At 40.4% G+C, this 18576-nt stretch overlaps 1 protein-coding gene across 2 annotated transcripts in view; it reads left to right on the top strand.

Moving 5' to 3' along the window:
• Positions 1 to 18576, top strand: part of LOC136845727 (uncharacterized) — a 288481-nt gene that overhangs the window by 116902 nt on the left and 153003 nt on the right. For both annotated transcript variants that reach the window (XM_067115930.1, XM_067115931.1), the window contains exon 8: positions 3818 to 3931. In XM_067115930.1, coding sequence (XP_066972031.1) covers positions 3818 to 3931 — 114 coding nt within the window. The remainder of the gene's footprint in view (positions 1 to 3817; positions 3932 to 18576) is intronic.

Here is an 18576-nt window from a genome sequence, read left to right as displayed (position 1 = left end):
GTTCCCATCAAGTGGGTTTGGCTTACACTTCAGACACCCTAATCATATTGATGCCATCCCTTTGGGAAAAGGTGGGAAGTTGACATATGGGAATCAGATTTTGCTAGTGTCATTGGTGGAAGAATGGGTTATTCATTATCTGATGAATAGTCTCGTAAATATTTAAAGTATCCCTGAACCTATAGAGGATCCCTTGATACTGTGGATGACCAATGGTGCTAATACAGCTCCTCCCTCTAAAGTAATCCAATCTTATATGAAACCTTGGACTCTGTCACAATGCCAGAATTAATCTTAGAAGACATTTATGAGAGCCCCAGCCTCTACCCATGTTTATACTGTTTGGGGCCAAAGTTGATCAGGGTTCTTTGGGTTTAAATTGAATCAAAGAATATCACCCTTAAGACTAGAAAATTATTGACAAACAAAAGAAATTGAGTGATTAGTAGAAACCAACATAATACAGTAATCAGAAAATTTCTTGTCATCATTCACAAAAATAGATAACTTCACAGTTACCATGTATGACGATAACACTATGAACTGCAATCAAGGAACTGTAGTTTACCAAGACAAGCCAGCTAACAAAAATACTGTGCTTGATTTCCTGAAAAATATGACTGTTGACTCACACTAGAAATTTACAGTATCCAGAGTATGAAAGCAAAGAAACGTAGGTGAAGACAGCAAAACTTTCTATTAAAAGTAAAACTCTTAGGACAGAATGGAAAATTATTATCCTTTGTACCCAGACCTCTCCATGGGAAAAATAAAAAAAGTCAAAATATGCATACACACACACAAACAAATGTGCTACAGTGACCCAGTGTGTACTTATTATGAATCAAGGCCAACTTTAGTAACAATAGAGTAACAGATAATGGATAAACCAGAAGTACACAAAACCATCTGCTTATGCTCATTACGTCTTAACCAAAGTACTGTATAGAGAATCTTAAAATTGAAATTCAAATTGACAAATGTGTAAATGAATATGCAATACATAACATAAAATATTCAATATTACAGTAAAGAATACAACTGCAGAATAGAATAAATTCGTTGAGAATTCAAAAATGAGTAGCAGAGTAGTTAATTGCAGTAATGTGAAAAATTACACCTAGATGAAAACTAAAGGTATGGATGAATTACATTCTGTACAACTAAGAAATTACAAATAATAAAAACTTGTTTTAAGACTGATTTTTCATTTGTAAGCTAAAGGTACATGTAGACGAATTTTTGGGAGACAACCAATAATAGAAAGTACTAAGTACAGTATTCAATTGTAGATGAGATATGATAGAATATTTGCACAAACAGGCTGATGATATTGACAGAACAGTGTACTGTATACAGGAAGTGGCATTTGTTTTAGGGTAGCCCATGGAATTATGAAATACCCACAGGTGAATAGAAAAAGAAAATACTATTTACAAGGAGGAATAAGCCAGTATGAGCATCAGAAGAAGAGAAATAATGCTGATCAGAACATTTTACTGAGGTCATGAATAAAAGATATGAGGTGTATGACTCATATACCTGAAAGTGCTTGTGGAAGAATTAACAGTGTTTGAAATGGAATCGACAGTAAAGAAACATAAGACATGGACAACACTAGGTTATAATTTAATCACAGCTGAGATGATTTGAAATAAAATTTAAATGACATTCTTATATATATTAAGTAGACTTGCAAAATATGAAATGAAGAAAGAAAGCTTGATGATTGGAAACTGGAACTCATAGCTAAGATACCAATGAAAGATGACCTGGCTGAATATGTAACTCTAGAGGAATTGTACTTAAGTTGGTGGTAAAGAAAATATTCAGTATGCTTATTCTTAGTAGGCAAGAGAAGGAAATTAATAGATTAGAGATGATTAACTGGTTTTAGTAGTCAGGAGTCACACAGATCACACATTTGTGTTGAGACATTCTGCAGCAGTATATGGAATTTTCTGGTGACATTTGTTGATTACAAGATGGTGTTTGACAGCACCCAAACACCAACGTGTGGAAGGTCTTGCATCACTATGGCACTCACATGAAATATATAAAACTAATTGAAATTAAACGTAGATGAAGTACATGCATATATAATGTTGATGGTGTCTTGTCAAATGAATGTGCAGTAAATAGTGGGATGCTACAAAACCATGTTACTGAACCTTTGCTGTTTACCTGTCTCAGATTTTGTGGTTAAGAAAAAGTGGTTTGAGATAGAGAGGAAGGTTTAGATTGGGGTAACAATAGAAACTTTTTAGATAATGCTAATTTAATCAGCAAAACATCAAAATATTTAAAAGGCTTGTGAAACAGAATACATAAGTAATCTGGAGAGATTGGATTCAGTATAAAACCAAGAAAAACAGAAGTCATGAGGACACATTATGCAGAAAGGGATGAAATAGCCTTAGATGAAGAAAGAATTAAAGAGGTTCAAACTCTAAAATATTAAGGAACAAAGATGTCCAGTATAGGATCTTTTGCAATTGAAATTTAGTGAAATAGTATAAAAGGAAAATCAAGCAATGGCCAGGCTGAATAAGATTTGGAAATCAAATAAATTAAAATTGCATATGAAAATAAGATCATACCAAAGTCTATAAAGACACGAGTCATGGGGTGACATTGAAGCATTATTAACCCTTAATGGATGGGCATCATCATATGATGATCTATAACAGGTTTTGAGTGATGGACAGGCTAACTCATATCAGTATGAATATTAGGTGTCATACGATTTGGGTGAATTTAGCGGTAAAGATGTTCATAGCACTTTAATGGTCCATAAAGGACATATGGCAACTTTAGTAGCTCAGCACAGGACAGAGGGTGATCAGTGTGCCTTGAGACTTGATGGGGGAATGTATTGCCCCTCGCTATCCCATGATGTATTTTTACTTATTTGCCCATAAATATACCCAGGGATTGCTGTTTGTTTTAGTTTATCTGTGATGATAGTATGTCAACTATAATTGTAATTTTGCAAAGAAATATGAGAAAAAACATGTATACCTCACAAAAACTTAATGCATCTCCCCATCTCAGTAAATCTTGTAAATATTTTACAACAAATATACTCAGAATTTGTTACTGATTTTAGTTCTTATCTGTTATGATATTGAGTGAGCTGTTATTATAATTTTACAGAATAAAATTAAATAAATTATTAGAAAAAACATGTATAACTTGGTAAAATAAGCATATTTTTATGAGTGTCATGTAAAAGAGGCCCCACACAGGGGTTGTAAATTGTCACTTTCAGTTTCCTGTGGAAGGTAGGGAAAAATATTTAGAATTTTTTTTCTTATACCATGTGCTTTTGCATATATTCCTCTTTCCATTGATGTGTTTTTTATTAAATTGGCCAACCTTGAAGTTTTCCTGGTTGTGGGGTGTGTTTAATATATATTTATCCCATCCCTTTAGTTATGCTTAAAAGAATTTGTTGGTTTAAGGATAAAGTTCCACATGTATATGATATGATGAAAGGAAAATAGACATGTTCTTTGCACAACCCTGGTAGAATAGTTTGTTATATTATCAGCTGGGCTCATGTTGGCACCAAAAGAGTCGGTATGACCCAGACTTACTTGACTGAGAACTTTGAGAAGGTGGGCTGGGGAAGTGTTTGTGGAAGAGAAAGCATAGGAAAGAAATGAGTGGCAGAATTTCACAGTGGTCCTTTGGATTGCTTGGCATTTGTGTATATGACTGTGAGTATTTAGATGTTATTTTGTGCTTTTGATGAAGCAAGTTTATTCAGCATATAACATAATATCATGCTAAATTACTGATAATTTTTTGACAGCTTGCATATGCAATTGAAACTGGAGTGCCACAGCCTAGAAGAGCCACCGCATGTGAGATTTGTGGTGTACGTGAGAAAGCCAATAGATCACATTTTAAAAATAACAAGTGCAGGGTAAGATATCATAGGTTTTTTAATTTTAACCCTTTGAGATCTTGGGAAGTGTTCCAAATTTGTATGTTGTGAAACATACACCACTACAGAATACTGTACCACCTAGGGAACTTAGAAATAATAATGTTCTCATTCTTTTTGTAAATTTCTTTTTCATATACAGTAGACTGCATATGTAAAACACACCATTAAAGAATACCACTTAGGGAACTTAGAAATAATGTTCTCATTCTTTATGTAAATTTCTTTTTCATATAGACTGCTTGTTCAGGGCAAACAAGTATTCTTTAATGTAAAAATTATACACTGCATGACTTGATATATATTACTATTTATGACATATTTTACTTATGAAATGAGAACAGATAGGCAAAAATTTGTTGTTTTAATTTTGGACAGAATGATAATTCTTGTTGAACAGTTCCCACATCCATTAATGTAAAAGATAAACCATCCCTAAATATTCTCCAGATGTCATCCCAGTGCTACTGAATGTCAATATTTTTTTATTTTTTGGTCTATAGATGATGCCATTTGTTATTATTGGAACCTCATGAAATCAAATTTGCATGTTATCACTAATTTTTGTCATTTGAATCTTAAAGGGTTAATATACAGTTTACTATTTTTTAAGTGTATTTGCACTTTTTCTATTGCATCCCTTTTACAGTAAGACCCCATCATTCCATCATACCAGACTGTGTTTGGTCTGCCAAAAATTGCTTTGCTAAACCACCAATTTTCTTAGCCAAAGTCTTGTCACATACATTATTACCAAATTGAACTGTTAGTAATACTAACTGTAGATGCATTGAAGTTGAAATATCACAGTTTCATCATTCTTTTAATATTTTTAAAGGGGACAATTTTATACATGAACTTACCTGTTGTTTACATATAGCTGTAATTCTCGATCTCGACAGAAAATTCAAAACTGGCGGTCCCGCTAATATATGGTCAGGTGATACGACTACCCCGCCCTCTACCGGGTTACCTGGATCCATTTCCATCAACAACTAATCATATTTTCTCTGTCGGGGCCGGCGACTAGTCGTCTGCTCCTCTTCAGGAAATGCATCGGTGCTTTTCGATATTTCTTTGGTGAAGTACCCACTTTTGTTGACGGTTCTGGCTTGTTTTTTTGCTTTGGTTGAGATTTTTTCTAGTTATGTCTGATTCAGGATCTCAAATTAGATATTGCGGTGGGGGTTGTAAAACTCGAATGTCTCGGTCTAACATAGACCCTCACTCTTCTTGCTCTAACTGTAGAGGGAAATTGTGCACGAATCTGGATAGATGTGATGAATGTTCGTCTTTGTCTGTGCTTGATTGGCAAAAGTTGGCTAAATATCAGGCAAAATTAAGTAAAGATAGGGCACGTAAGGCTTTGGCCAGAAGTTCCTCCCAGAGTAGGAGTAGTATTGCCTCTTGTTCTGTTCCTGTTACCCCTCCTGTTCCTATTCCTGCCCCGGAACCTGTTGTTTCCAACCCACTACCGTGTCAGACCTTCGGGCAGAATTTGATGATAAGATTTAGGCTCTTTTCTCTGCGATAGAGAAGATTGGCCAGGATGTGAGTCGATGTCTAGACATCGAAGTGTTGCAGTGATAGTGTTGTGGAGGAGGTGACTGTTCGTCCCCCTCGCGCTCCTAGGTCTAGGCCTCTGTCCGGCTCCCAGGGCTCAGGAGAAGACATGCCGAAAGCCGAAGGGGGAGGTGAGTGGGGTCTGCTCACGAGCAGTTGCTCCCTCTAACAGTCCTGTTGCGCCCCAGGCTGTTGCAGCTCGCCATAGTAAAAGCGATGCGGAAGTGTCTTCTTGTGCTTCTGTTTGTCGAGGAGGAGTTGGAAGCAGTCAGAGTCTAGTAGGCCGCTGAAGAGACAGAGCTTCCTCTCCAAGTCAAGTTCCTATCAAGAAACTTTCGCACGTTCTCCTCTTCCGTCTTGTAGCTTTTGGGATAGCCCAGAGATCTCTTCTTCTTCAGGCAGTCCGGATGTACGTTCTACGGATCGTAGCGGCGCTGGATCCTCCTGTTAGCATGCAAGTAGCGGCTTCCTTCCCGTTGGATCCCAAGTCGGCTTTTATGCCTCCGGTTCCTTCCCCCTTTCGCAAGAGGACAAATTGGACAAGATTTTGAGACTTTTCGAAGGTTTTAGCACACCAGCACTTCAGGATCCTTCTGCAACTGAGGCTCCGGTCTCTGCTCCCGCTCATGCACCTGGCGCCGCTTCCGCTCGCGCGCCTGGCTCCGCTTCCGATCGCGCTCCTGGCGCCACTTCCGCCCGCACCGGCCGCACTCCTGACGCTACTTTGGCGCTTGGCGCCTCTCCACAACACGTTTCCAAGGCGCACAATGTTTGCGCTTCTGGCGCTACCGTGGTTTTTGGCGCCTCTTTGGCTCTCGGATCTTCTAAGGCTCCTGACTCCTCTCAAGCTCATGTTTCGGATACGCTTGACGCGGTCGGCACTTGGCGCCTCGGTGACGTTCGCGACACTCAAGAGGATAACACAAGTTTGGCTCCCGGAGACGTTTCTATCCGCGGTGCTCCAACTGCTTCAGAGATTCTCTCCCCAGTTTCCGATGTTTCGAAGTAGATGATGTTCCGTCTGCTCCTACGTTCAACTTTAAGCATCTCTTACAACTTTTTTGAAGAACATTTTCAAGAAGACTTTGCTCCAGCTTCCCCTTCGTCTCCAACTACGCAGTTTGCCAAGGATTTTAAACCTCCTTCCTCTAGATTTCTGAAGCTGGTCCTGTCTGTTTCTAAAAGAGCTCTCCGAAGGCAAGAAGGATGGTTGAGCAAGAAAAGATCTCAGGGTAAAACATCTTTCTGTTTTCCCCCCCTCTCAACTGTCTTTTAAGTCTCGTTCGTGGTATGAGACTGGGAAGTCTTTTCCTTGGGAGACTCTGCCTCCTCTCAAGGGGATTTCTCCAGCCTTGTGGATTCTGCCCGTCGCTCAGCTTTTTTCTTCGTCCAAAGTCGGCTTTCGTCTTCGGAAATTGACCATCTGGTGAAGAGTTCCTTTAGGATCTTGGAGATCTTTTCTTTTATTGACTGGTCTATAGGAGCCTTGAGCAGGAAAGTGAAAGTCTGTGATCTTCCCCCCAAGACTGCTACGGATCTTGATGCTATTTTGGCCTGCCTGGACAAGGCCATCACGGACGGAACGTCAGAAATTGCCTCAGTGACTGCTACTGGCATTTTGAAGAAGAGAGCACATTGGATTTCGTTTGTCGCGAGAGGAGTCTCCAGGAACCAGAAATCTGCTCTTCTTTTGCTCCTTTGTTTAAGGAATCCCTTTTTCCCGCCACGTTAGTTAGGGAAATTTTTGAGGCTCTCTCACGGAAGTCTACTCAAGACCTACTGGCTCACTCTTGAAAAGACCCAGGTTTTCGACTTCTCCAGTAGTACCCAAGCCTTCTTTCCCTGTATCCTCTAGGCCTTCTCAGGTACTCCTTCTCGGCCCTTTTCCGTGCTAGAGGAAGAGGAAAATTCTCTTCTCATCCCCAGAAAGCTAGGGGTACCAACCGATGAGTTCAAGGTCCTTCATGCGACGGTCGGAGCCAGACTAAAGTCGTTCTGGCAAGTTTGGGAGGCCAAGGGAGCAGAACCCTGGGTGATCAACGTTCTGAGAGAAGGCTACACCATTCCCTTCTCAGAGAGTCCTCCTTTAAAGTCTTCGCCAGTAGACTTCAACGTATCATCCAGGGACTCAGAGAAACTTGTGGTGTTGGAGGAGGAAGTTACTTCCCTCCTTCAAAAGGGAGCCATAGAAGCAGTCCTCGAACCTTCATCTCTGGGGTTCTACAACTGTCTGTTTCTGGTTCCAAAATCGTCAGGAGGATGGAGACCAGTTGACACGTAAGCGCCCTGAACAAATTTGTGCTTCAAACACTATTCAAGATGGAAACCACACAGTCGGTTATCAATTCCCTGAAGGAAGGAGACTGGATGGTGTCCTCGATCTCCAGGACGATACTTTCATGTCCCTATCCATCCGAGATCAAGGAAATTCCTACGGTTTGTGTTCAGAGGCAGGACTTTTCAATTCAGGGCTCTTTGCTTGGCCTATCAACAGCCCCACAAGTTTTCACAAGGACGATGGCTCCAATTGCGAAATGGCTTCACTTAGAGGGAATTCACATTTCCCTTTACCTCGACGACTGGCTGATCCGGTCTCCGTCAAAAGGCCAATGCATGAAGGACCTACAAAGGACCTTTTCTCTTACCGATGAATTGGGACTCATAGTAAATCTTCCAAAGTCACAACTCTCTCCATCTCAAGACTTGACTTATTTGGGAGTTCGGATGAACTCAGTTCTTTTCAGGTTTTTCCGACGTCACAAAGGATCGAGAAATGCCTGCTGAAAGTGAGATACCTGATGGCAGCCAAGACTTGTTCTGCCAAGGAATGGTTGAGCCTTTTAGGCACCCTCTCATCGCTAGAGATGTTCGCCAGTCTGGGAGGCTACACATGAGACCTCTTCAGTTCTTCCTACAGCAGACCTGGAACAGGAAGAAAGACACGGATTCGTTTGTTTTTCCTCTATCCACTCGAGTAAAGCAAGACCTGTCATGGTGGAACGACAGGAGCAAACTAGATCGAGGTTTGTCGCTGAGACAGAGGAACCCAGACCTGATGTTGTTCTCCAACGCTTTCAGACGATGGTTGGGGAGCAACATTGGGGACCTTCAAGTGTCAGGCAATTGGTCTTCATCCCAACGGGACTGGCACATAAATGCGAAAAGAGTTGAAGGCAGTACATCTAGCCTTGGAACATTTCGTGCTTCTGGTGGAAAAACAAAAAGATAGTAGTGCACTCGGACAACTCCACAGCTCTGGCGACGTGAAGAAACAAGGAGGCACTCACTCCTTCTCTCTGTTCGAGATCGCAAAGACCTGCTTTTGTGGGCGGCAACCAAGAACATAGAGCTAGTAACTCGCTTCATCCCGGGAGCTCTCAACGTAAGAGCGGATATCCTCAGCAGGTCACTCCAGGTCATTCCGACGGAATGGACCCTCCACCAGAAAGTTTGCCAAGGCCTGTGGAAGGTTTGGGAACTCCCATGCTAGACCTGTTTGCAACGAGGAAAACCGCAGACTACCTCTCTTTTGCTCTCCTGTTCCAGACCCAGAAGCATTAGCGGTGGATGCCATGCTCCTGGACTGGTCGGGTCTCTTCCTTTATGCATTCCCTCCCTTCAGGATGCTGGGAGAAGTCCTGAAAAAGTTTCGAGCACACAAAGGTGTGTCAATGATCCTAATAGCTCCATGGTAGCCAGGAAGATCATGGTTTCCAGAGCTACTGGAGAAAGTAGTGGATTGGCCAAGGAGGTTGCCATTCAGACCAGACCTTCTGTGCCAGTTGCACAGCAGAAAGTTCCACAGGAACCCGTCAGATCTAAATCTGACAGGGTTCAGACTCTCGAGCGACTCTACAGGAGGAGAGGCTTCTCTAGAAGAGTGGCGCAGGCAATGGCTAGATCAACCAGGCCCTCGTCTACAAAGGTCTATCAAGCGAAGTGGAAGCGCTTCAGGGAGTGGTGCTCCGAGTCTGGAGTGTCTTCCACTTCTACAACTCTAAGCCAGGTGGCGGATTTTCTTTTGTTTCTGCACAAGGAGAAGAAATTGGCTGTCAGCACGATTAAGGGGTATAGGAGTATGCTGGCGGCAGTTTTCAGGAATAGAGGTATAGACCTTTCCTCGGACAAAGATATTGCAGAACTCCTTAAATCCTTTGCTACCACTAAAGGCAAATCTCTTCGTGTACCACATTGGAATTTGGATGTGGTGCTAAAGTGGCTTACTTCCAAATCTTTTGAGCCTTTGAGTTCCTGCTCCGTTAGGAATCTAACTAAGAAAACTCTCTTTCTCTTGGCACTGGCCTCGGCAAAGAGAGTAAGTGAGATTCATGCTCTGGACAAAAGAGTTGGTTTTTGTGCGGATAAGGCTGTAGTTTCCTTCACCTTGGGTTTCCTAGCTAAGAACGAAAACCCTAGTAATCCGTGGCCAAGGGAATCTCCCATTGCTAGCCTATCCTCCTTGGGTGGAAGGGAAACGGAGAGACTTCTCTGTCCGGTCAGAGCATTGAAATTCTATTTGGACAGGACCAGAAGTGTAAGAGGAACTCATGATTTTTTATGGTGCTCAACTAAGAACCCCAAGACCCTCTATCTAAAAATGGGATTGCTTTCCTTTTGAAAGAACTGATACAGGAGGCACACAAGGAATTAAGGGATGTGGATTTCCCCTTAGTTAAAGTGAGGCCTCATGAAATTAGGGCTATTGCAACTTCTTTAGCCTTCAAGAAGAACATGGCTTTAAAGGACATTCTAAGTTCAACTTATTGGAAATGTTCGTCTGTTTTTGCCTCACATTATCTGAGACAGATCCAAACCACATATGAAGACTGCAGTACGTTGGGCCCCTTTATTGCGTCTGACATGGTGATGGGCAAGGAAACCAGAGGCTCTAGATCCTCTCCTTAGTTTCCTTGGGTGCAGAAGTTTCTTTTTGGTCGACTACTAGAGCCTTAGAGGTTAGATGGCCTAGTAGGTCTAATTTTAATAGGTTGGTGTGAGTTTTTTATGGTTGGGTGATATGATGGTGGATGCTTTGAGTACTGCACCCTGAGCAGGGGCATTATATGCTTTGGTTGATTGTGTCAAAGACGGCTGGGCCAACAGACCTTTCTCCATATAGCAACCTGCGACTGAGCTACTAGGCCCCGCAGTTGCACTAAGGATAGCAGGTTACAGAGGCAGTAACCTAGAAAACAGCTTCCTTAGCAGGTAAGGATCCAAAGTAAAGACGTTTTTTCTTAGCCTGATGATCTCAGGTTTTTTCCATTTAACACTTACAGCTGTCCATGCCCACCGCCTCAATGTGGCAATCAGCTATATGTAAACAACAGGTAAGTTCATGTATAAAAATGACATTTTTATAATAAAATAAGATTTTATATCATACTTACCTGTTGTTTACATATAAAAACATTCCCACCCGCCTCCCCGCAAGGGACAAGGGGACATAGAAAATATGATTAGTTGTTGATGGAAATGGATCCAGGTACCGCGGTAGAGGGCGGGGTAGTCGTATCACCTGACCATATATTAGCGGGACCGCCAGTTTTGAATTTTCTGTCGAGATCGAGAATTACAGCTATATGTAAACAACAGGTAAGTATGATATAAAATCTTATTTTATTTTAAAAATGTCATTTTTAACCTTTTTCAGCACTATAAAAAGAATCTCTAAGAAAGATATTGACATTGAGTTAGACTGCTTAAGACTGGGCTACCAAATTTACTTCTTCAATGTATAACATTAGAACATCAAAGGCATGATTTAGGGGAATTCTATACATTTTCTAAGGAGATTGTTGGCATGTTGATTTGTAAACTAATGGCTTCTGCTGGTGTAAGTGTGTTTGTGTCACTTTGATCAGTTTGCCTGGCAAATTGGAGTTACAGTACAATTGGGACCTAAATGGGGAATTGGCTCCAAGAACCATGGCAAAAGTGTGTCCTTGTGCTGACTCAGATTCATTATATGCATGGTGAAATACACTGTAAGGCATTTGCATTCATATACATAACCTGTTTACTTAATTTTGTATAAATTATGTACAGTATTAAGAATTGTCTTTTCATACATCTATATATATAAAAATGGTGTGTGTGTATGTTTGTTCCAGCATAACTGAAATGCAGCGAGTAATTTCAACCAAACTTGGTATAGATGTGTCTTACTATCTGAAAAAGAATACAGGCAGTCCCCAGTTATCAGCGGGCTCAGTTATTGGTTATCTGGGTTTACGACGCGTGTCTAGTGATGAAAATCGGCAATTCTCACCCCCGAAAATCATCAATTTCTGCTTATCGCTGCCGATAATTGGGTATTGGCACTGATGCATACCTAACAGAGGTGCCGATAACCGAAAATTTTGGTGCCGATAAGCCCCGAAAATCGCCGGAAAATGCCGATTTTCGGTTATCAGCAATTTTCAGCTATCATCACACCATCAGAACGGAACCCCCTGCTGATAACCGGGGACTGCCTATACTGTGGGGGTGAGACATCACTAGCACCAAAGGGTTGGGGGTGGGAAGGGCTTCCCTGAAATGGTGCTGGTACTGCCTGTAGGCTCAGTAAGTAAATAAACTGATGAGTTTATCATACCACATCTCGGTATGCATGAGACTTACTATCTGGAAAAGAATACTGTGGGAGTAAGACATCACTAGCACCAAAGGGGTTGGGTGTGGGGGAGGGGGTGACGTAAAAATAACTGAAAATGACAGATATTACTGTCCAATCCATAGTTTTCGAGGTTGCTGAGATGAATGGTGACACTCCCAATGCTCTTTAAGTCCAAGTTCATCCCCGGAAGGGTGGGGTGAGAAGGGGTAGAAAATAAAATGTCAAACATGACAGATATTAGTGTCATTTAAGTAACTTATCAAGTAATTAAATAGCTAATGTTTCTAACTCGTGTGGCAGGTTTTTAAAAATTTAGCAGTACAGCTTCTGTTTTTATGTAGGTGACAGCCTTCTGCCCGCTATCGGAGAACACGGAAAACAACCTGTCAGGTATGCTCAGTTTGTTTCGCCGGCTCCAGTATAAACATCAGTGCCATTTTGCAGCAGCTTTTTTAAATTATCCAGTATTATTTTGTATTTGGTGAAGTACAATTGCTTTGTTCTGGTTGCCCTAGGCTATAGGCAGTTTATTGCTATAATTTGGATTAGTTGTCAACAGATTACAGTTGCCCCCCCTTGATTTTCCAGACTCAGGTTCTTTCTGTGGAACCCATCTATAAATTATTCGCGGGAAAACTCATCCATTCGCGGATTTATTCTTTCACAGATACTCACCGTTCACAGAATTTGTGTAGTTATATAAGTACAGGTACTAATTTTCAAATGCAGTCAGTCCTGGGTTAATGGTGGGCTCAGTTAATGGCGATCCGGTTTTATGGAGCTTGTCTAGCGATGGAAATTGGCAATTTTCAGCGCTAAAATCACTGATTTCCACCTTATCGGTGCTGATACATACCTAACAGAGGCGCCAGTAACTGAAAATCGGTGTTTTTTGGCACCGATAAGCCCCGACAAGGTGCCGAAAACCACCGATTTTCAGTTATCATCACACCCTCAGAACGGAAACCCCCTCCGATAACCGGGAGTGCCTGTAGTATTAATAATATGATTAGTACTCTAATAACAGTAAATAATAATGTACAGTACATTAACCCTCTAACGCCGAACCTCTATTTAAAAAACGTCTCCTGTATGCCGGCGGCGTTCGGGAGTTAGCGCCGAAGCGGAAAAAAAGTTTTTTTTAAAAAATCACAGCACGCTTAGTTTTTAAGATTAAGAGTTCATTTTTGGCTCAATTTTTTTGTCATTGCCTGAAGTTTAGTATGCAACCATCAGAAATGAAAAAAAATATCATTATCATATATAAATATTGAAATATATGACAGCGCAAAAAAAGATTTTCATATATAATTTTATACAAATCGTGCTGTGAGCAAAACGGTTAGAGCTAATGGGTTATTTTTTTTTCTTTGTATTGTACACTAAATCGCGATGATTTTGGTATATAACAAATTGTAAAACAATCAAAAGAACACAGAGAAAATATTATCACAAAATGATGCATGAATTCGTAACACGCGGACGTAAAAAAATGTTTTTTTCAAAAATTCACCATAAATCGAAATATTGTGCTAGAGACTTCCCATTTGTTGAAAAATGAAGCTAATTGATTGAATATTACTAGACTGTAAGTGTTTTAGCTTACAATTGCAGTTTTCGACCATTTGGTCGAGTTAAAGTTGACCGAAAAGTCGAATTTTTCTATTTATTGTGATTTATATGAACATATTTCAAAACTGATAAAAGCTACAACCATGAGTTATTTTCTGTTTTATTCTACATGAAATTGCGCATATTTTCATATATAAAAGTTTATGTAACGACTAATATAAAACGGTGCAAACATTACGACAACGTGACAAAAGAATTTCTGAGATGTTCGGCGGAGTTACCGTGCAGACATAAGGAAAATGTTTTTTTCAAAAATTCACCATAAATCGAAATATTATGCTAGAGACTTCCAATTTATTGCAAAATGAAGGTAAATGATTGAATATTACTAGAATGTAAGAGTTTTAGCTTACAATTGCATTTTTCGACCATTTCGGTCGAGTTAAAGTTGACCGAAGGTTGAAATTTTGGCAGTTATCGTGATTTATGTGAAAATATTTAAAAACTGATAAAAGCTACAACCATGAGTTATTTTCTGTTGTATTCTACATGAAATTGCGCACATTTTCATATATAAAAGTTTATGTAATGACTAATGTAAACGATGCAAACATTACGACAACATGACAAAAGAATTTCTGAGATGTTCGGCCGAGTTACGCCCGCAGGCGTAGAAAAAGTTTTTTTTTTTTTCAGAAATTCACCATAAATTGAAATATTGCGCTAGAGACTTCCAGTTTGTTGCAAAATGAAGGTACATGATTGAATATTACTAGAATGTAAGAGTTTTAGCTTATAATTGCATTTTTTGACCATTTGGTCGAGTTAAAGTTGACCTAAGGTTGAAATTTTGGCAGTTATCGTGATTTATATGAAAATATTTCAAAACTGATAAAAGCTACAACCATGAGTTATTTTCTGTTGTATTCTACATGAAATTGCACACATTTCCATATATAAAACTTTTATGTAACGACTAATATAAAACGGTGCAAACATTACGACAATGTTTAAAGAATTTCTGGCGCAGACGTAAAGAAAAAATTTTTTTCAAAATTCACCATAAATCAAAATATTGTGCTAGAGACTTCCAATTTGTTGGAAAATGAAGGCAAATGATTGAATATTACTAGAATGTAAGATTTTTAGCTTACAATTGCGTTTTTTTTTACCATTTCGGTCGAGTCAAAGTTGACCGAAGGTTGAAATTTTGGCAGTTATCGTGATTTATATGAAAATATTTCCAAACTGATAAAAGCTACAACCATGGGTTGTATTTTGCTGTATTTTACATGAAATTGCGCACATTTTCATTTATAAAACTTTATGTAACGGCTAATATAAAACAGTGCAAAAATTACGACAAAATGACAAAAGAATTTTTGAAATTTTCGGCCGAGTTACTGCGCGGACGTAAGGAAAAAGTTTTTTCAAAAATTCACCATAAATCGAAATATTGTGCTAGAGACTTCCAATTTGTTGCAAAATGAAGGTAAATGATTGAATATTACTAGAATGTAAGAGTTTTAGCTTACAATTTTGTTTTTCGACCATTTCGGTCAAGTCAAAGTTGACCAAAGGTTGAAATTTTTTGTAGTCGACGTACGGTACGTCCACTCGGCACCCAACAGACAATTTTAGTCGACGTATGATACGTCCAGTCGGCGTTTAAGGGTTAATAATAATAACTCAGTAATAGTAATAAAATTAAATAATATAGTAATATTAAATAATAAGGTTATGTAAGTACACGGTATTGCGCATAACAACATTGATATTCTGCACATACTGTACATTTTATAGATGTTTTGCTGTATTGTAAGAGGATTTCTAGGTACATGTTACATAAATTGTTTGAGGATGATACATAGCACGTAGAGCATATCTTAAAATGCGCAACTAGCATATTTTCGTGACCACTGTAAATACATTTTTCGTCATGAAAAATATTTACAGATTTTCAAATATTACAGTATATGTACTGTAATATAATAATGTAAACACAGCAAAGTTTCAACGTGTACTAGTTTTGTTTTCTTAAAAGCATTTTGCCCAAGCCAACAGCGAATCTCAGAGTGGGCAAAGAAAATGCATGCTGGGTATACGTACCCTGACAAAATGATACTCGACACGCAATTGGCTGTCGTCTGCAAAGCAGCCAATCCAGGAATGCCATTCATTTTTCTTGGTGCTCATTGGCTGTATGCTTGGCAATGATTGGCTGGAATCTCAAGACTTTGTTTGCAAGATGGGTGATTCTGGGAAGGCGTCACTACGCATCTCTCCCGAGTTCCTCTTGTAGTGAATGTGTGTGTCCCCGCATCTTTATGTCATGTTAAAATCTGTGTATCTTGTGTAATTGTGCCCATGAAATGCCTCCTAAGTGCCCTGCTCCTTCTAAGGCTGGCAAAGAGCCTAAACATAAGAAGATGGTAATTAATCTCGACGAGAAGGTAAAACTTCTTGATATGTTGAAGGAAGGCAGAAGTTTCACATCGGTGGCCTGCCATTTCCTTGTGAACGAAAGTGTGGCACATCAAGAAAAAAAGAGGCCGAGATACGAAAGGCTGTAAGTATGAGCTGCTTTGGTAGTGCAAAAACAATTTCGACAGGGCAGGATAAGACAGTCATGAAGATGGAATCTGCACTGGCCTTTTGGATAAAGGACTGCCAAAAGAAGAACGTACCCCTGGACTCGAAACTTATTCATGAAAAAGCGCAACAACTCTATGACCAGTATTTGACTGATACGGAAGGCGATGTAGAGGTACAGGCATAGGAAAGGCGATGGCAAAGGGGAATTAGAATTTTTGAGGTTCGAGGAACCCACGGAAGAAGAGGAGGAGGATGAAGAGGCACAAGCAGGACCTTTGGCTTGAATAGTGACTGTATGAAAGAAAATGTGTGCCTGAATACGTAGAGGGGACTGGATTATTTCCACGCGTAGCTGTAAGCCATACAGTATGTACATATATTTTTAAGTGTAAAATGTTTAAGATGACTTTGAAATATTAATAATATAATTTCAGAGATTAATACAGGCAGTCCCCAGTTATTGGCGGGGGTTCTGTTCCCGATGGCGTGACGAATAACCGAAAATCGGCGATAGCAGTGCTTAACAGGATTGGGGCCGATAACCAGAGATTGGCGCTGATAAGTGGAGATTACCGCATATAGGCCTGAAAATCCAGTTATTGTCATCGCTAGATAAGCACTGTAAAACTGGATCGCTGATAACCAAGGCCACCGATAACTGAGGACTGCCTGTACAGTAACAGGATAATAATTTAAGGTGTATTTGATGTAGGTTGATACTTTATACATTTGGTATTTGAACTTTGAAGATAGGCACTTATAAGCATTTTTAGAGGGGGGTGGTTAACTCTTTGTAGATTTTACTATTCGCGGGGGCGGGGGGTTGTCTCGTACACATTCCCCACGAATACGGGGCTGACTGTATTTAGAATTTACGTCGGAATCTGCTGGTTCTAGTATTTGCTATTGCAGCGGGTTAGGCTGTAAGGCTAGGCTAACCAAGGCTTGCTATGAATCTCGTACAATCTGTACAAAATATAGGGGGCAAGATTGTAGTATGGATAAAAGCTATAATGAATATTCGTGGGATAGTAAACAGTGGAAGGTTCTTAAGTCTCATTTAGACAAGTTAGAGAGTGGCAGAAAAAGAAAAGTGGTTTCTAGAGCTGAAAAATGTTCTCTTAGTTTAGAGGCTACACCGTAACCTAGTTTAGAGGTTAGCCCTATTACTCTTCCTTCGACTCCTGTTCTTACTTTTCATCATAATACTGGCCCTCCTACTGAACATCCTTCTACTGCCGTGCCTGGCTCCCTTGCTTCCGACCTTAATGCCATCGCCCGTCTTGAATCTAGGTTAGATAAGAAATTAATCTAGTTGTAAGTACTGTTGCAGATGTGGGAGCTTCCATTAAAGTGTTTTTTGAAAAAGTACAAAGTGATAGTGCAGTGCAAGTGTAGGAGGTGGCTATTTGTCCCGTCAGTTCTCCTAGACCAAGGTCACTGTCCTGCTCCCCAAAACCTGGGAGAAGATATACCTAAAGTCCAAGGGAGGCCGATGGTGTTTGCATACGGGTAGTCACCCCCTCAGCCATGTCAGTTGTTCAGTCCCAGGTGTTGGCAGACCATTGGAAAGGCTTGTCCAAGGATACCCATAAATTGTCCTCAAACCCTTCTGATGATTACGGCATGGACAGTAAGCATCACAGATGTTACCTGGGCTCTTCCCAATCTCTTAAACACCCTTCTGGAAACCTTGGTCAAAGTCCAGATCTGCTGGAGGTCCTGTTAAGAGGTACAAGCAGTCTGTAACACAGTCCCAGACCTTCTTGCAGTTACTGTGTGGACCGTTATGTTTTGCTCCTGTCCATCAGCGCTCACCTGTCTCCTTTGGAAAGTCCGGAGACCTTCTCACTTGAACACTCAGCTTATGAACATGAGCGCACACACCTGGCTCCCAAGTGCCCACCACCCTCTCATAAATGTTCGACATCAACTTCTAAATGTCCTGCACCCCATCCTGAGTGCCTGGTGCCAGTTCCTGAGCACCCGGCGCCAGCTGCTGAGGACCTAGCGCCCCACTCCGTGGCGCCCATCGCCTGTTTCATCTTCTCAGAGGCTGCGGTTCCCTTCACCTTCTCCAGTTAGACTTCCAGCATTGTCTCCTCAGGATGGTAACCTGTCCCTGATTTCCTCAGAAGAGGAGATCAACCAAGAAGCTGCTTCTCCTTTGGCCTATGCAGCTTTACTACAGTATTTATTGGCAAATTTTCCCTCATTTTTCACCCCAGGTGCTCCGTCATTACTTGCTTCAATGTTTTTAATGAAGAACCAACCA

Source organism: Macrobrachium rosenbergii, chromosome 14 (assembly GCF_040412425.1).
Source record: "Macrobrachium rosenbergii isolate ZJJX-2024 chromosome 14, ASM4041242v1, whole genome shotgun sequence".
In the NCBI taxonomy this organism is placed as follows: Eukaryota; Metazoa; Arthropoda; class Malacostraca; order Decapoda; family Palaemonidae; genus Macrobrachium; species Macrobrachium rosenbergii.
This window is presented reverse-complemented; position numbering and strand designations above follow the sequence as displayed.